Below are 18,933 nucleotides of genomic sequence, written 5' to 3'. Positions count from 1 at the left end.
CTTTGAACTCATTATATTGAGCAACACAGACCGTTTAGTTATGGGTTTGGAATTACACATTAGGATAGGCTCAGTGTAGTTACAAGTTTTGACTAGTTGACAGTTACTAAGTGACGAATGATCAGTAAAATAAATTTTTTAAAAACTGGATCCCACAGCCGCAAATTTCTGGTACTACGCATAAAGCATAATGACATATGAATAATGTTATAACGGCTATAAGCCCACAAACCACTATCGATCATCATATACTGACTGATGTATGAAAGGAACAGAGTGAGTCCTCTGTAGTTCTTTCACCTATCAGGTGAGGGTGCTTAGAGTAATATATATATCACTAATTTCACGACTGCATCATGTTTTGCTGATATATACACCCTTATCCCTCGGGCCTGTGGCCCTTGTGCTTTGGGTGTATCTGCCAGAAAAATCCCTCGTGGCCATGGTATAACTAGTACTTATTAACATGTGTAGGAATCATGTATTAACACTGTAAATATTTTATTCTATGCTTTTTGTATGTGTATATTAGATGAGTCAGAAGACACGGTGGTAGATTCTACTATGGAAGAATTGCTGTTAAAACCATTAGAAATGGCAATGCAAGGGGTACCTGGTATGTATGTAGCTGTAATTTATTGTTGCAACCTTAGAATACAGTACATAGTTTACATATGAATATGTCTAAACAAATAATGAAACAAGCACAATTTATTCTATTGAAACTGGGTCACTACTGCTGACCCGATCTCACCCGCTGACTTGGATAGCAATCTGGGTTTAATTTAAACAAAGGCATATGTCAAAGGCTGCATTTCTAGCTGGACGTAAAACAGGAATGTGGCTATATGGTCTTATTAGTGGGCATGGCTCCACATAAGCCTACAGGAAACAACACGCAATTCTTATAAGTGGGCATGGCTACAACTATAGTTAGAGGCAGCAAACACCCTACATATCTCTAGACAGCAGTAGTAAATGGGTATGTCTCCACATATGCCTACAGACAGTAACTCATATTCCCGATAAGCCATATGTAGGCATAGTTTACAGACAACAACATGTATTCCTGCTAAATGAGCATGAATCCACACATACCTAGGTAGGGACACATTCCCAATAATTGAGTGTGGGACACAAATGAAGCACACAACAATGCATCCAATCTGATTCTATAAAATTGGTCAGACCCGGATGACCTGGAGAAAAACTGTGATCGGGATAACCTGACCCAGTTTCGACCCTGCTCTACACCCCAGTTAAAGAGTTTATGTCCCCTTAAAATATTAATTTTACATTTTGAATTTTTTTTTGTATGTCTGTATACATAATTTGTTTAATCATATAGGATTTCATGTTGTCAAAAGACATTATGGAAACTTGTGCAGCTGTTTTCCCAGTAACTATAAGAAGACGGTACAGAAGTTACAACGGCTCATAGATTTAGATCAAGAAGATATGGTGTTGATCATATCTCCAACTGGTGATCATCCATCTGATCCTGTTGCTGTCAACCAACGTGTACTCATGCATTTGTTCTTGTATTGTCAGTCTGATGAAGATTTGTTAAAAATTTGTAGCTACCTGGAAGAGTTGGTTGATCCTACTAAGCGACTCAGTGTAGATGAATTCCGCAGAGGTAAATTACATTGTGTAATTTCCAAGTGTGTGTTTGTTGTGTACATATGCTCTCCTATGAACACAAAGCACACGAATGCATGAATTAATTTGTTAGCCATTGAACTCTGTCCTAGTCTGTGCTGATGTATAATGGCATCTCCTGTAGATATCGAAATCATTTGTGTTAAATTGAATCTGCAACATCCAATTACCTGCTGTGTAATCTACATCCCCCCTAACTCATCATCCTCTTATTATGACTCCCTATTTAGTACTCTTGCTGACATCTGTCACAACCCATCAGATATCGACAATGTCCACTTCCTCTTTCTCGGAGACTTCAACTTCACCGATATAGAATGGAATACCTTAACAGGTCAATCTCACGTATCTCAACAATTTTGTGATTTAGTTTTTGACATCGGTCTTGATCAACTCATAAATCTTCCAACACATATCAAAGGCAACACCCTGGATTTGCTTTTAACCAACATGGATGATAGTATCGATTCTATAAAGGTTCATTCCGTCCCTTTACTTTTCCCTTCTGATCATTATAGCATAACTTTCAACTTGTCATTTAGTAAACCACCTGTCAAACAAGTTACCTATTATTCTTACAATTACTCCAAAGGAGACTACAAAGGACTCTATGAACATTTGTCATATCACAACTTGAGTAGCTGTTTTCTGTCACACGATGTTGAATTCATTTGGGAAACATTAGAGCTGATTATATCCAATGCTATGAGACTATTCATTCCTTTTACCAAAATTCACTGTAATAACCAACCCTCCTGGTTCACTGCCAATATTAGACATCACATCAAGTGCCTGCGCACTCTCTGCCGCAGGTATAAGCAACATCCTACTAGACATCTCGAAGAGAAGATCAAATTATCTCAAGAGTCACTCCAAGAGGAAATTGCTAACAGTAAAACTAACTATGAGACATACCTCATCAGAGAATATGCATCTCACCGCAACAACAATATTTTCAAGTATATCAGGAACCTCACCCAATCCAAGAACTTTCCTTCTGTTTTACAGTTTGACAACGAAATCGCCGAATCTGACACTGATTCTGCTAACATGTTCAATCGCTACTTTCATTCAGTTTTCTCAGACTCATCTGATCTATCCAATGTTGATAACCGTTTAGAGCCTACTGATCACATTGATTTTATTTCAATCACAATAGAAGAAGTATATGACGCCCTTGTATCTTTGGACCCTACCAAAGCACCAGGCATTGACCTTATTTCTCCAAAAATTCTTCAGACATGTGCTCCAATTTTGTGCCAGCCGTTGCACCATCTTTTTTCTATGTCTCTCCAATATGCATACATCCCCTCGAGTTGGAAGATCCATAAGATTGTACCTATCTTCAAAGCTGGTGATAAAACTTTGGTAAAGAACTACAGACCCATCTCATTGCTTTCCAGCACATCAAAGGTACTTGAGCGATTAGTGTATAATAAAATAGTAAATCATCTGGTAACTCAAATTAATCACTGCCAGTTTGGCTTTATAAAAGGAGCTTCCACCTTACAACAGCTTTTAACATTCTTTGACTTCTTGACCAACAGCCCAACGCAAATTGATATTATATACCTGGATATACGTAAAGCCTTCGACACTATTTCACATGGAATCCTACTAAATCACCTCTGGTCTTTTGGCATTACTGGTACCCTGTGGTCGTGGTTTAAATGCTACATCACTGACCGAGTACAGCAGGTATCTATCAACAATACCTTATCTGACAGTGTACTACCAGTTATATCTGACGTCTCCCAGGGAAGTATTTTAGGTCCCCTGTTATTTCTAGTTTATATGAACAATATCTCTTCCAGTATAGACGTTAGTCAGGTATTGAAGTTTGCTGATGACATGAAATGTTTTATGACCATCTCGTGTGATGAGGACCGCATCAAGCTCCAGCAATCAAGCTCCAGCAAGATGTTGACTCTATTATTCATCAAACATTCCTTTCCAATCTAACTATCAACTTTACCAAGTGTGTACATGTTCCCTTCAAATCAACGTCCAATACCAGATACCTTATTTCCAGCACAGAAATCAATTGTCAGGAGACTCAAAAAGACCTGGGAGTGATTGTCTCCAGTGACCTGAAGTGGTCAAATCACTACAATTCTATAATATCTAAAGCATATAAATCGTTGGCTCTGATATGACGTACTTTTTGTTCCAATCACTACCCATCAGTCAAGCTACAAATATTACTCTAGTTCGTCCTCATCTTACCTATTGCTCTCAGTTATGGCGACCGTACCTAATCAAGGACATCTTATGTTTTGAGCGTATTCAACGTCGAGCAACCAAACACATCTCGAATAATTATAATATCAGCTACAAATCCAGGTTATTAGAACTCCATCTTCTACCATTCATGTATATCCTCGAGATTCAGGATGTTTTGTTTGCGATCAAGTCACTTAAGTCACCCACAAGAAACTTTGACATTAATAGGTACATTACATTTACTCAGGGTCACACCAGATCCTCTACACATAATAAACTCAAACATCGTCTCCATATTACTAACTTAAATAGAAACTCTTATTTCCATCGTCTTCCTCGTTTGTGGAATGCTCTTCCTGTAATCAATACCAATTTATCAATTGCAACCATCAAGGCTAAACTAAAGAAATTTATGTGGAATCATATTGTAACTCATTTTGACGATAACAATCACTGTACCTACCATTATCTATGTCCGCGCAGCAAATGTCACGATCTCTCGCCACCATCAAACTTTCAAACACTATAGCTAAGTTATAATTAGTTAAAGTAATTATAATGTATGTATAACTTGTGTTTTTAGGCTGCAAGCACCAGTTGCTTGCAGACCCTTGGCATACTTGCCATAAAGTAATAATAAATAAATAACTATGCACACATGTTCCCATGTTAAGGGTCATCTCTGAAGAGCAATAGAGCAGTGCAGTACCACTCTAAATTACTTTGATGCAGTAAAAAGATTGTATATGATTATCAAAATGACTTTGTTGGTAACAAAATTAACACTGCTCTACTTTATTTGTTGGAGAATGTTGTACATGCTACATAAGCAAGTGCTTACTGATGCTGTTTCTTTAAGATTTGATAGCCTTCTTAAAGAAAGACAAGGAGGAGATGGAAAAGCAAAAAGAAGATGACAAAGAGCTCAATCGTGTTATGTCACACACGGGATCAGTCGATGCAGGAGAACAGCCAATTGATTTAACCAGTGATACTACAACTACAGCCACTACAACTACTACCACTGCTGCAGCAATGGGGTCAGCCATTCCTAGTGAACCATCAGTAGTGCAAGGAGCTACTGCTGCTGCAGCCAACATTACCCAGCCTTCTGGTTAGTGATGATAATGAATTAACTATGCACTTGCACCTGTGTGTATATGTTGCATATATGTAATGTATGCTGTGTATATAGTGTATTCATACAGCTCAGAAAAATAAGACATATGTTCTTGTATGTACGTATCTGTACAACTAATATGATGGGTCAAATTTAGTTACTCACAGAGTAGAGTTTTTACAATGTAGTAATACACCAATTAATCAGTAAATGATCGGAAATTGGTTTATAGGCCAAATTTCAGCAAATTCAATATCGTTAATTATTAGCAGATTATACTGACCCTGATGTTATTGTTTTCATAACAATAAGACAAAATAAAGCTTTAAATGTCAATTTTGCAAAACACATGTGAATTTTTGGTTAGCATAAACATTGGATCAGTTATCGGTATCAGCCATTATGTGAAGTTTGATATTGGTTAATCAGATAATCAGCAAAATCAGTTATTCACCAAGATTTCTTATCAGTGCATCACTACTCCAATACTTCATTTACTCATTGATGTAGTTGTTCAGTGGAAAATTATACAATGTAAATGTGTGAGATTTGTCAGCTAGCGTTTCATGCGGTTTTATGTGATTCCATCTAAACATGTGTCTTCTTTCTTAATAGGATAGAGTAACTTTTTAGTATACTTACATGTACCCTTATGATGAATAAATTATGCGTACAAGAATAAAGTGTTTCATTAGTCAATTATTGTAGTTTAGTATCATATTCTATTTGCAGGTGGTGAACAAATCAGTTATGGTGACTCAGAATTGGTGAAGGAGTTACTCACCAATAATGAAGGTAAACGGTTTACAAGTATTTGTGGTTTAACCGACCACTATGTTTCTTTTGTCTAATTAGAGTTTGTTGTCTTAAATTCAAACTATGTTAACTTACTTCGAAGTTTTCCTGAGGACTATGCTTCCTGTCTTAATGCGGTTATTGAGTACATCACAGATGAGCAGACAGTTTTAATTTTAGACAGTCCCACTCCATTGGTTGCTAATCAGAGGATATTGAATTGTCTTATCAAGCAAATAAAGAGCAAAGTTGAAATTGTTACATTCTGTGATTACCTTGATAAGATTGAAAATGCTAAATTGTCTCAAGCGGTTGAGAAACTAAGAAATGGTAAGGTATTAGATAAGCTAATGTACGTATAATACATGTTATACAATAATACTACAATGCTAGGGAAATATTGCTTAAACAGAAAGTACCTAAGAGGTGTCTGAGCTCGCGAACTTTATACAGTAGAGTGACCTTTCTCAGTGTTTTGGCAGTTTGCAAAACCTACAGACCTTTCTCCCCTCAACAGTTGTATTGTCCGCAATGTATGTACAAGTGTAAGGGAAAGCCTACAAACTAGTAGCGATCATTACAAGGGTGATCATCACCTTAACTGAGTGAAACTTAATTCCCATGTAATTAGCAATAAATGCTACATGGGCACATGTCTATTATATGCAAACAATTGTAAGATAGTGGATAGAATTAGTTGGAATAATTAATTGGATGAGTTCTAGGAATAATTTGTGCAACATTATAACTTCTGTTTACAGTGTAATGCAGACACCTTTTGGATACACCACTGAAACATAAAAATGGTTGAAAAGGTCAAGATACTCTAATAGAGTAGTCAGATACTCTAATAGAGCAGTCAACTTTGAGTCATAATTCTAACGTAGCAGTCACTTATATAAAACCCTAACTAATTTTCTTATACAAATTTCAGGGATAATAGGTGAATAAAAAGAATTGCTATAAAGAATAATTGGAAGATTTTGGAGCATAATAGACTTAACCCTGGAAATAAAGTAGCATGGTTAAAGTAGGCATTATATTTGCACTTCAGGTGATGATCTCCATTGTTTCAGCAATGTAATGATCCCTGCTAAATTGCTATATTTTCTTTGCATTTGTTTTTTCAAACTTTTTGTAACGTAATTCATCATTTGTGAACTTCTATAACATCAAAAAAAACAACCAAAAATCAATGGCACTACGTGGATGAAACTATAATTGTACAAAAAAATGCAACCTCCCATAATAAGCTGTGTGGCCCTATCACATATCAGTCCTGTTCGCTACACAGCCCTACACACAGAGAATTATGCATGAAGCTAGCTTGCAACCAATCTGCTTACTTCAACTGTTGGAGGTGTGGTTTAAAAAATCACAGACAATTGTCAGCATGAAGCCATGGATGCACTACCACAAATTGACAACTTTCAGGCTGATGCAACGTCTAGCTGTTATTGAGTTCTACAGGCAGCAGTCAGTCCGCCAGGCAGTTATAAGCTAGTTCCACTAAAAAATACATATCAGTGTATTGGTAGATCACACTTTGGGCTTGGTTATACCTCACAGCACTGTTTCTAAAATATGTGAATGTGAGATAGTACTGCTGTCTACTATTAATTATAATTATACACTATCAAGCCATGTGGATTGCAGACATCACGAGTGTCAACCTTGCATTCTACATAAAGTGGCTTAGTAGTTAACTGCTATGCTACCAATACTATTGTGTAGTGAACTAATCCTGCCAGACATCTCTAGTTTATTCATATTTTGTATACATACTTACATGTGCATGTGTGGAATATATGTAACTTATTTTACAATTTATGTATGTTACTGTCATACTGTGTACAGATGTTTTACAAGAGTTACATCCTCCTGTTACTACAACTCCTACTGCAAAAACCATCCCACATTCAAGCACAGATGACGAAGCTGCTGCTGCTCCAGAAATAACTGTTGAACACCCAACACCTCCAATAACAGGTATACCTCAGATGTAATATCATTACTCTCATGTACTGAATTGTTACAGATGATGAACGTGAAGTGATGGAACTATTCAAAGCTTCTCAGTTGGATCCCAAATGTGAGTAGTAATTGCAGTATACTGATGTGCATGTATATACTTGTTTGATTTTAGACACTGCAGTTCTCAAGAATTACCATGCCAAACTTGTGGAGTGTTTTCCGGATAAATTATCTGCTATTGTAGAGGCCATATCAACCCAGTTACCAAGTGTACCTGATGATTTCATCCAAGAGATTAAGACTACGTCTGATGCATCAACTGCTAATAAGCTGTTGCTGAATTTTCTAATCCTCCAGTTAAACACCAGTCAGGATGTTGTTGATTTATGCGACACACTGGAAACACTTGTTGCTGGTGATGATGCAGTAGAAGTGGTTGAAGCTCTTAGAAATGGTATGTCATATATAGGTGGTCTATTATATCCCATTAATATCAGCTAGAATTGTAATGTTAACTGCTACTTTTCCTGTAATAATGCATGCTGATCAACATTAAATTCCAAATTCAATGATATTACTTTACTTGCCATTCAGATGTATTAGTGGTTCTGCTTAGTTCAGACCCCGAAGAAGAAGCTGAAGTGCCTATATCAATAGACCGGCTATCATCAATGCTGAATACAATAGATGATAGTCCAGATTCTTCTCTGGCAACACCTGATGAAACAAATGAACCTGCCGGTCTGGTCTTGGAACCCCTCACTGATGATAAGCCTCCTGCTGAAACAGATGTGCCATATCTTGATCTACCAATGCGAAATAAGCTACCACTTCATGTTGCTACTAGTGCTAGTAATAAGTTGCCTGCCACTCAAGCAGCTGCACCTCCCACTGAAGAATACTTGGGTATGTCTTTATATACACTCCAGCCTCTAAGGTAGAAAAGCTATCCATACTGAGGCATTGTAATTAAATTCTATTTTATAATCAATTTAGCTTACTATGGATAAAACCACCGTTTTACAGGTGAAACTTACCATTATGGGCCTATCCAGAAAGATTTGATTCCTTATCAAGCAATTGCCAAAGTTATGATAGCTAAAACGATAATAATTTTTGGAAGTATTTAACACACTTCAAGGCCTGGGAAAACGACTTTAGGTTATTTTGCGGTGGAGAGACCTGGTTTTAGACTCATGAGTCATTTTTTGATTGAAAATACTGATTGGTTTCCAGAAACCAGTGAAACTCCCTAGAGCCTCACCTGATAGTGAATAACAAGATATGGTATAGTTGTGTTCTTAAAAGTTCAGTACATAGTAAAGAATATACAGCAGCATACATTTCAGCCATAGCACTTAATATTAAATTTTCTCCACCATATATTGTATTCATAGTTTTGTATGCAGTATATTATTTTTGACTATATTAACTAGAAATGGAGCTGCATTTAGAGTATTTTTGATATCTAAAACTTACTGTGGCATACTGAACTTTTATAGCTAACACACATAGATGTAACAGTAGATATTTCATTATTTGCCTTATATACTAAAATTCTTTTCCAAGATTTAATGGTAACAAGAATATTGCTAAAATATATACCTACGTAATGTATGTATCACTACAGCTTATATAGAGACGTGTGTAAGTTTGAAAGATCAAATATGTAACTAAGTTTTAAAGAGATGTTTTGCAGACTTGATACAACTTATAGATCATCCATTATTCAGCAATTTTGCAAGTGTAGTACAGAATATAGTGGGGAGGGGGTAAATTCACCTTTAAAATGTTGGTTTTTAGTAGCACCATATAAAAACTAATTTAGAACTAATTTAGCCATAGTATTCAGTTTAGTGTTCTGCGATACAGTGCATTTTGTGTATCACGTATCACCATCAGTAAACTGTTTGATACAATACTGTATCACGATACTATAATAAAGTGGTCATGGCTAGTTATAACTGGAATATTAGCTAACAACTTCCAATTTATCTGTACCTTAAAGAGCCAGCACTGATTCTACATTCACTTTGTATACAAATTTCTTTGTTCAGTGAATGCTGATAAACTACAGTATTATACTGATGCGACGAATACATGTAGCTAGTGTGTTCTGATATTATTAGTATGGAAAACAAAGTTTCTGTTAAAAAGCATATCTCTACCTGGATATCTGCTTCTATTACACCACCCAGACAATTAGCTACCACAAATATTTTAATGCATACTCCCACAATGGCTTGTCCGCATTTTGATGATGCTAGCATATACAGCAGATTGTTTACTAGTTCAGTTCTTTATACTTAAAGTGTAACAACTACTGTTTTCAGAAGACCCGGATAAGAATATTTTAGCCATAAAAACAACACTTATACACGTGCGTAACATTGCATTTAATAACACATGTAAATAGAGAGGCTTTCTATTTGAGTATCTATATCACTGTTACAGTAATAAAGCAATCACTGACTGTTCTACTAGAAAGTTTGATATATCAATATTTTCTAAGTACAGCATCATATCATGATACTCATTTGCTGTATCGATATATTGCCATATCAATATGTATTGCAGATCCCTAGTTCAGTTACATTGAATGTTAAAGTTGGTACATGTACGTGGAAGCTAAGTCGTATCTGAATGGTTGCTTTGGGAGTTAACTATGTAGACAAATAGTGTACACAAAGTTCTGTCCGTGTCTATGTTGTGACAAATAAGGGGGTAAAGATGTGCAGATGTAGTGAGCAAAATTATCACTGATGATTCATATAAAGTATTATGTCATCAGCATTTTTATAGTATGCTTTTGGGTAGGAAGGATGGGTAAGTAAAAAGAGTACCTCTCTGTATGCTTGTAAAAATCCAAACAATATACAGTAGTAGATTACAAATTTTCTAACATCACTGTTGTCTACTACAGTTCCACCACCTGAGAAGGACACTGAGGAAGCTTCCACGAACATTTTTAAGAAGTATGCCGCAGTCATGCAAAACTGTATCCATCCTAAGAGAGTTGCTGAGAAATTTGATGAGCACAAACTGTTTTCTCAAGGAACCAACCCGATCTCAGCTCATTCTGAACTTCCCAACCATGTTCAGATGAATTATATGTTGGAGAGTATTCGGACTAATATGGCAATTAATGGGGCTAAAGTGTTATATGGATTAATTCGCTCATTTCAAAGTGTACCAGATTATGCTGAATTAGCAGCATATTTTCAAGGTTAGCTATACATCATCATTAGAATGCTTGTTTTGTAACTAGACATTTATTTGTTTATTTATTAAATATTTATTTAAACTTTACGACATACATGCTATTTAATCCACACAACAAATGAACCACACAACAAATGAATGATATTATTTTAGTTGTAAAATTCATAAAATTGTAGTATGGTGTATAGACAGACCATATGCTGCCACCACGGTTACAAATCAGTTATACAAATGGTTGTAAGCACCACCTTAGGCCACACAGACTAGCTACTACATACATAAGTCGCTCAAAAAAACCATACACTGTACCATGACAGAAACTCAATACAAACTACATATGTACTGTAAAGCTATGTAATGAACTCTATAGTACTCAGCAATGAATATCCTAAATACTTTCACCCTGAATGGCTTGCTGATAGGGACCCGCCGATATGCTGGCATAATTGTGAACATAATAGGCGCCTGAAAGCATTGAGCATAATGCTAGCATAATAAGAATATTTGAGCCATGCTACATGATGGTCAAAATACATATCACAGAAAAAGGTCAATAACTCTAATAGAACAATCAGGTAGCTAACTGTTCTATTAGAGTATATCGATCTTTTCTGTAAAATGCATTTTGAAGAGCAATGATTTGCTTCAGCCACTTGTTATGTGCTCATAACTGCAAATTTGTTAGCAAAACATTGGAAATGAGGCTTAAAGCTTGAGCATAATTTGAGCATAATAGGTAAAAATTTTGAGCAGTGCAGCATAGCATAACAGGTAAAATTTTGAGCATAATAGGTGGGTCCCTACTTGCTGAATGGAAAGCAGTACAACCGCTGGGCTGAATTAGCATTGATACACAATGCACTTAATCATGCGAAACTAATGACCGATGTGCTACTAACCACCAAGACAGTAAACACTCTCACTGTCAAATTTGTAGAGACTCAATTCTACTGCTTCTAAACTGTTAACTTACAATTTACAAACCATGCAATATAATTTTACAAAACTATATATCAATTAATTGCTATAAAAGGAATTTGATTACAGTAACCACAAAATCATTATATAACTTTTATAATGCAAAACTTGGCCTGAGTGAAAACTCGTAAATCTCACAATTTAACAGTCTAGTACTGTATAATAACTTAGTAAACATCACTGACATGTTAACAGTTGAAGTGATTATCTCCAAATCTGGTTTTGAGGTGATGAGTAAGTGTACATGTGTGTGTATGCACAAAGGCATAGGAACGATTTTCAGAGTGGGGGGGCCAAAGATAGCCATAACCAGTCAACCATAAACTGATTAATACCCATGCAGACACACAGGGTCCAGCTCCTCTGTACCCAATTCATACGTGCATTTATATAAAGGTGTTGTGGGGTGCATTATCACTAGCTAATAGCCCTACACTTATACTACATAGCTATATCTCTTCACTCCCTATCCTGCTGCTATGCTCCTCTACACCTACTGCATGTGCTTGATGCATGTATATATCACGTGAGAAATCATTGTCATGTGAAGGTCTTTTCTTTATGCGAGCTTTACGTACTTCACACTGCAAGGATTACAGCATTAATAGTGGTTATCCGCAAAGTGAAACATCTTTACCTTTAAGGAACTACAAGCTGGGATGTCTGCTCTAGCAGGTGTTCCCAAACTGAGTGAAGATCACGTGAATACCACACTGCGTTCACAGTTGGCCACTTTGAGTTTCAACATCCTTGTTTGTTTCTCTTGATAAATCAACTTCACCACAAAGTCTAAATACTTTCTGGTTTAATCGTCGGTAGTCAGCAACTCCCATACACTCGTGTACTACAGTGTGACTGCCCTCTTAGACTTAGATCTGTTACCACCCTCATTCGAGTTAAACTTGCCCGCATCATATAATGCCACGGATATGACGCTCTTTCTACTGTTTAAACTTCTCACTGCATGGGATCCAGGAAATATTTGAACAACAGATATCACGTGCAAGCATAACAGAAATAAAATTACAGGCGCTTTTGTGTTGTTTAATCATACAATGAATGGCTTGACAGTTGCGGTGGACTGGTGATGCCACACCCCAGAGTGCTTTTGCATGGTGGTTGTATGGCTTCTCGTATGGAGGTATGTATTTCTGTGTGTATGTATAACTTTGGCTGATTGGCTACTAGTACTTGCCCCAAAAAGTGGGGGGGCCAAAACATGCTTTTGAAAATAGTGTGGGGGCCCTGGCCCGCCCGGTTCTGGCGTCTATGTATATGCACAAGGCCACTGATTCCAGATGTACAAAATAGCAACACACCTATATATACATTCTCTTTCTTTTTGTATCTCTTTGTTAATAGTGTAATTATCACTTCGAAGAATTGCCTAAAATGCTTACTTATTATCAACCAGCAAAATGTTTGTGATTACCCACAATAGTGAGTGAGGGGCTGGTCATTTCTGTTCCCATTCACTTAAGGGCATGACCACTACAGGATAAGCACATGGGGTTACTGAACCATATGACAGAAGTTACAGAGAGTGCTTACAAAGTGGTGCTACAGGTGTTTATAATTGACTCCGCCATATAACAGTTATGGTGGTGAGTGAGTTTTAACCTTAGCCTTCTTTCTCCTTCATATTCTTTTGATCCATGCATGCTTAATGCCATAAAACAGTTCATAGAACACCCTCATGTCTCCGGTCATCAGGCATATGTGATTAAAAATCAGTTACATACCTGACAGGTGTGTAATAGTTATTGTTTGTAACATTCCTGTAGTGAACATTAGGTCCATGTTGTACATTTTCATGCACTACATATACCAGTGGCAATGTTGATTAGTAATAACAAGAGTAAATAATAGTGTTGCACCGATAATCGGTTCAATAATCGGTATCGGCCGATATTGGCTACTAGCCGATTAATCGGTTTTGATTAAATCAAGGCCGATGTTAATTTCCACTGCGCTGTGTAGTATAATGATGTGGGGGAGGCTAGACATAAGTTATTTGGCATTTTAATTAAGTTATGTGTTAATGGTTTAGCGGTGACTACAAGCCATGCCCATAATAAACTGTCAGGGTTTAGGCCATGCCCAACAATAAACTGAGGTTTTTAGGTTTCTATGTAGTGCCAGCCACCTGTCTCAACTGTATAGCAGTAGTAAAATGTACTTAAAACCTGTTTACCATGAGTAACTTTTACTTGTGGTATGCATCTAACTTTACATTTTAGCCTAGAATGAGCTGTATATCAATGGTTATGTCACTAATATGAGCCATTTAATAATGATGAGGATGAGTGTTAGTGTTATTAGTGTATATCGGATCGGTTATTGGTATCGGCTAATTCTGTTGCTTAATATCGGTTATCGGAATAATCGGCTAATTTGGATATCGGTGCAACACTAGTAAATAATGGAAGATTTCCTCTTGCTGCACCAATACTACATTTTACCTCTGATACAATATTTACTGTGATTATCTCGATCTCCATGCTTGTCTTGAGTGCACTGCACAATAGGTTAAGGGGAATGGTTTGCCATATGTTGTCTTCTATAGCAAAATTGATTGCAGCTAGATAATTAAGGGACACATGCTCTGATCGTTTAGGGTTGTGGTTGGACCTTGTGATCATTTTATAAGTGTGTGTATCTACTTTCTTATATCATGAGTATAACTTTAGCACTTCAAATAGTTTTATGGTGTCTAAATGCACTCGTCTAAGTGTCATTGTGGTCATTGTGAAACATTAACAACTCAGTATGGTTTCATCACATGAGGAAGAAGATGACCATGTAATCGAAGATGAAAGGGAAGGCAAAGCACAGATGGTAGACACTTGTGATGTGTGATATTTGTATGATGGTTTGTAATAGAGCATTTTGGTGGGTGCTATTCATTTTAGGGGAGAACCCTACTACTACCATACTGTTTTATAATATTGGTGTTATCAAGAGTATGATAATATTATTGTAACAGGGGAGGGAAATTGCCGAACTGTGCTATATCCTTTGAAAATGAGCCCTTAAAGTTCTATGGCATTGCTCAAATGACTTGGTGATTTGTGTTGATTAGTGAATAATTATAAACACGGTTGACACGACACTACTGATTGAAAGAACAGTTCATTCGCTGAGAAAGTATGACACATGGTGCAGAGGAACCCAGCACAAAGAGAAAGATACAGTCAGCTAACCTGGAGAGCAAAAGAAGAATAACAGTGCTTAGCATATCAACTTCATACGTGACATCTCCACTGCCACCCGCCAAATTAATAACCTGATAAATCTGGTCAATCAAGGTTTACGAGAGAAAATGGCGGTATGCAGGTTACTTTACAGGCTAATTTTTTCACAGCCTATAGCACAGTTTGACACTCTCCCTTCCCCATTATATACTCTTGGTATTATTGCAACCATATTAGTGTTATTTATATGTTATATTACCTTCCTCATTGTAGCTGACTACAATCAAGCCTTTGGCACTTCTGAAATTGCTTCAAAAAAGCCTTTAGGTAATAACTGTTTTGTATAATCTAGACACAAAAATTTTTGACAAGAGTTCTGAACAATTACATGTGTGCATAATATTGCTTTCATTTACAGTGTTCTGTTGGCATTTATCTACCTATACAATTAATTTTATCAAATGCACATAGTTGCTATAGCATTAGTATTATGACCTGATGATTTGGCTTCTCACAGGGTTGCTATAGTGGAATAGGAATAATGATCAACCCCTGCTGGCAAGAAGTCAAGATTGTTTAGGTAGAGTGCAAGGAAATTTAGATCCTAGCTGTTGTGTGCCTCCCTAAGTGCATGCCTAGGCTACATGTTGCTGGGGGTTCAAGTCACCACCGGGCATGAAAATTTTTTTCTAGAATTTTGACATGATGTTTTGACTTCCTGTATTCATAGGCTTTAAGTATCCTTTTCAGCTAGTTAGCATGTTATGATTAACCTGCTATATATTTCTATGCACATCATCTGCTGTTTTTCATTAAGTAATATATGTGTACAATGAGGTTCTTATCATATTTTATCATAGGTTCATTGAAAGAACTCGAGAAAAACATGAAATATTCATATCAAAGATATGACAAAGGTAAATATATAAAAACAGTTAACAATTACAAGACAGTACTACCTACTAACATGAGTCTATGCTGTCTAGACTTGATCGTTCCCCCACATGGGAGTTTGTCAAATATGCATGCATCCTATGACTTAAAAAATTTGCAATTTGGTTTTGCTCAATAAATATTCCTCTATGCTGTTATGTCTACAGTCGTTAAAAACGGTGAGCATATACATAAAACTGGGCCAAAAAATAATTCTTAGTACACATTATTATATTTATAGCAGACTCATGTTACGTGGCTTTCTTGTTTTCGTGCCACATATTTTGTTGTACATTATTTACTGTACACTAAATCATTCTTTTTCTCATTCCAATCTTTTGTCAGGTTATGGATATCTACCTCCTCCTCCTCTATTCCCTTCATGTCATATAGCCAGACAAGGTCTGATAAAGCGTCTTTTTGATGCAGTTCTCGTCCCTGAATTTGACTCCAGCACCATAACTATCTGTGCCAGCATCATTGGAGGTGCAGGTTCTGGGAAGAGTACACTCGTGACAGCACTGTGTCACCAAACTGAAATTAAAAACTTTTTCAAGGATGGCTTTTTGTTTGTGCATCTAGCAACACATCCTGACCCTAGCACTACACTGAGCCAGCTGTATTACCTGTTGACAAAGAAGGAGATTAAAACAAAAGAAGATAATGGCCATCTGGATGTTATCATTTCAGAATTGCGTCATATTACAGCAAACTATTTCTCTCACTTGTTAGTTATCATCGAAGATGTTTGGGATTCTATCGACCTGGAATGGTACACGACAGCTTTCAGTAATTGCAGAGTGATAGCTACGATGCAAGACCAGAGCATAGCTGATGAAATATCCAGTTCCCACTACATTGAGATGCCTCCAATGGAAACATCAGAAGCAGTAATGATGCTTACAAATGGAATTTCAGATATTTCTGTGCCAATACCTAAACAAAGTGCTGACTGTTTGGAGAAACTGGTTGTTGACTTACAACTGTGTCCCTTACTTTTGTATTTAGTACGAGGACAACTATTGCATCATTCAACATTTCAAAATTTGTCTTTCAATGATGCACTCGAGATTGTTGTGCGAAAATTGCACAACTGTGGTTTGGCTGCTATTGGTCACAGTGACATGACAAATAAACAAAAACGCGCTGAAAAGGCATGTATTGACTGTACAGTGCAAATGCTTGATGAAACTGAGAAGAGCAGGCTGTTGTCCGTGGTATTTTATGCAGGTACTGGAAATCCCATACCTCAGTCTATAGTAGAAGAAATGTGGGAAATTGGTAAAAGAGACTACAAAAATTTATATGCCAAACTAGAGGAGTGTAGCCTGTTTTTGTCATGTGAAATGTACATGGCTCCAATGAATATTAAGTTAGCATGTGTACAAGTTCATCCAGTAATGGAAAAGTACCTCATTGATAACACTGATTCACTGAGAGCTTTGCAAGTCTGGCCTATGAAGTCCCTTATGCTTCCTTTGATTCGACGTCAATTGCAACTGTGTCTGCCAAAGGGTGTTGGCAGTTCACAACACCTTGATGACTTCTTGAGAGACACTTGTGTACAGATTGACCATCAACACCTAGCAGAAAATGTTGCATACCTTATAAGGGGTGCATTTTATGATCCTCACTTGATTATCTATCAACTTACCTGCTTGAATTTACGTGTTAGAAACAGACCAGACTTAGTCCCTGACACACAGGTGCAGCTAATTACAGATGAATGTAAAAAGATCTTGCAAGATGCTCCAAACAAACTGAGAGATTTTCACCGAGAATTTGAAAAGCTACTGTTTGAAAATGATCATGACGGCCTTATCACCCTCTTTGAAAAGTTGTGTACAGATAATCCAGTCACTAAGACAGCTGCTAAATGTGTTGCATTATTCAAAAATGTGGCTGATTTTTGTCACAATATGGTATTGCATTGGATAAATGATGCCAAAGAACAGCTTCAACTACTCTTGTCTCAGTATCACGAAAATAGTTGCTTGATCTTGCCACAACTGAAAATATACATCAAGTTACGACAAGAGATTGTCAGGTCTTTAACAGTTGATTCAACCAAGTGGCGCAAACTTAAAGAATACGTTGAAACTCAACTTAGTGAGGAACTTAAAGCTGTGGAGAGCACATGTAAAATTAAGACTCTAGATATATCAACCAAGCATGTATATCAAAAATTAACACCTTTATCTAGCTAACTTTTAATTATTTAGCTACTAGCTATGTTTTTCATGTGTATCTTCTATCACTTTTATTAGACATTTGCTGAGTTTTTGTATGCCATGCAATACCATAATACGTATCTACTGTAACTATATTATAGACAGATTACTGTTTGTGTATCCTTTACTTGGTAATCATCTTACAGATTCAGTTTTCATTCAATCAATAATGGCGTGCTCATGCCATGTAAGTAGGAACCTACACCCAGGGAAGAAGAAATTATTGGTCCTGGTTGTGCAAAGGATCTACTTTATGATATAATAGGTTCATTATCTCACATTTGACTGTTCTATTAGATAAATAACACATATAATCGGATGGCTGTGGGTTTGGGTCCAGTCATGGATTTTTTCTCCTTTCTCCACCTTTTCAAACATATAATGTGACTGGATTTGCGAAAAGGGGTCTTCTACACACATCGCTAATCCGGTCACATATACTTTCTGTTACAACTTTAAACAGGCTGTAGGACTAGGCATGAGGCTATTATACTCCAAAAATTGAGCATTATGCTTTTGAGCAGTGCTCAAAAAATCACCTATTATGCTTTTTAGAATTGCCCATTATTCCCAAAATTATGGCATCATAAATGGCTAATAA

General features: G+C 36.7%; 1 protein-coding gene across 4 annotated transcripts in view; it reads left to right on the top strand.

Moving 5' to 3' along the window:
• LOC136236324 (uncharacterized) overlaps window positions 1-18,495 on the top strand; it is a 95,012-nt gene extending 76,517 nt beyond the window's left edge. For 2 of the 4 annotated variants that reach the window (XM_066026470.1, XM_066026472.1), the window contains 13 exons: window positions 533-616; window positions 1,349-1,639; window positions 4,745-4,999; window positions 5,738-5,800; window positions 5,861-6,130; window positions 7,658-7,789; window positions 7,839-7,892; window positions 7,947-8,228; window positions 8,369-8,680; window positions 10,698-11,000; window positions 15,442-15,495; window positions 16,029-16,085; window positions 16,447-18,495. In XM_066026470.1, the coding sequence (XP_065882542.1) occupies window positions 533-616; window positions 1,349-1,639; window positions 4,745-4,999; window positions 5,738-5,800; window positions 5,861-6,130; window positions 7,658-7,789; window positions 7,839-7,892; window positions 7,947-8,228; window positions 8,369-8,680; window positions 10,698-11,000; window positions 15,442-15,495; window positions 16,029-16,085; window positions 16,447-18,308 (4,019 nt within the window). In that variant the 3' untranslated portion in view covers window positions 18,309-18,495. Of the gene's footprint in view, window positions 1-532; window positions 617-1,348; window positions 1,640-4,744; window positions 5,000-5,737; window positions 5,801-5,860; window positions 6,131-7,657; window positions 7,790-7,838; window positions 7,893-7,946; window positions 8,229-8,368; window positions 8,681-10,697; window positions 11,001-15,441; window positions 15,496-15,685; window positions 15,998-16,028; window positions 16,086-16,446 lie in introns of those variants that run through there. The other 2 variants (XM_066026471.1, XM_066026473.1) reach the window with 2 other exon arrangements.
• Window positions 18,496-18,933: the final 438 nt, after the last annotated feature.

This window comes from Dysidea avara, chromosome 10 (genome assembly GCF_963678975.1).
Source record: "Dysidea avara chromosome 10, odDysAvar1.4, whole genome shotgun sequence".
Classification (NCBI taxonomy): domain Eukaryota; kingdom Metazoa; phylum Porifera; class Demospongiae; order Dictyoceratida; family Dysideidae; genus Dysidea; species Dysidea avara.
The sequence above is the reverse complement of the archived record's forward strand: the minus strand, read 5'-3'. Positions and strand labels throughout refer to the sequence as shown.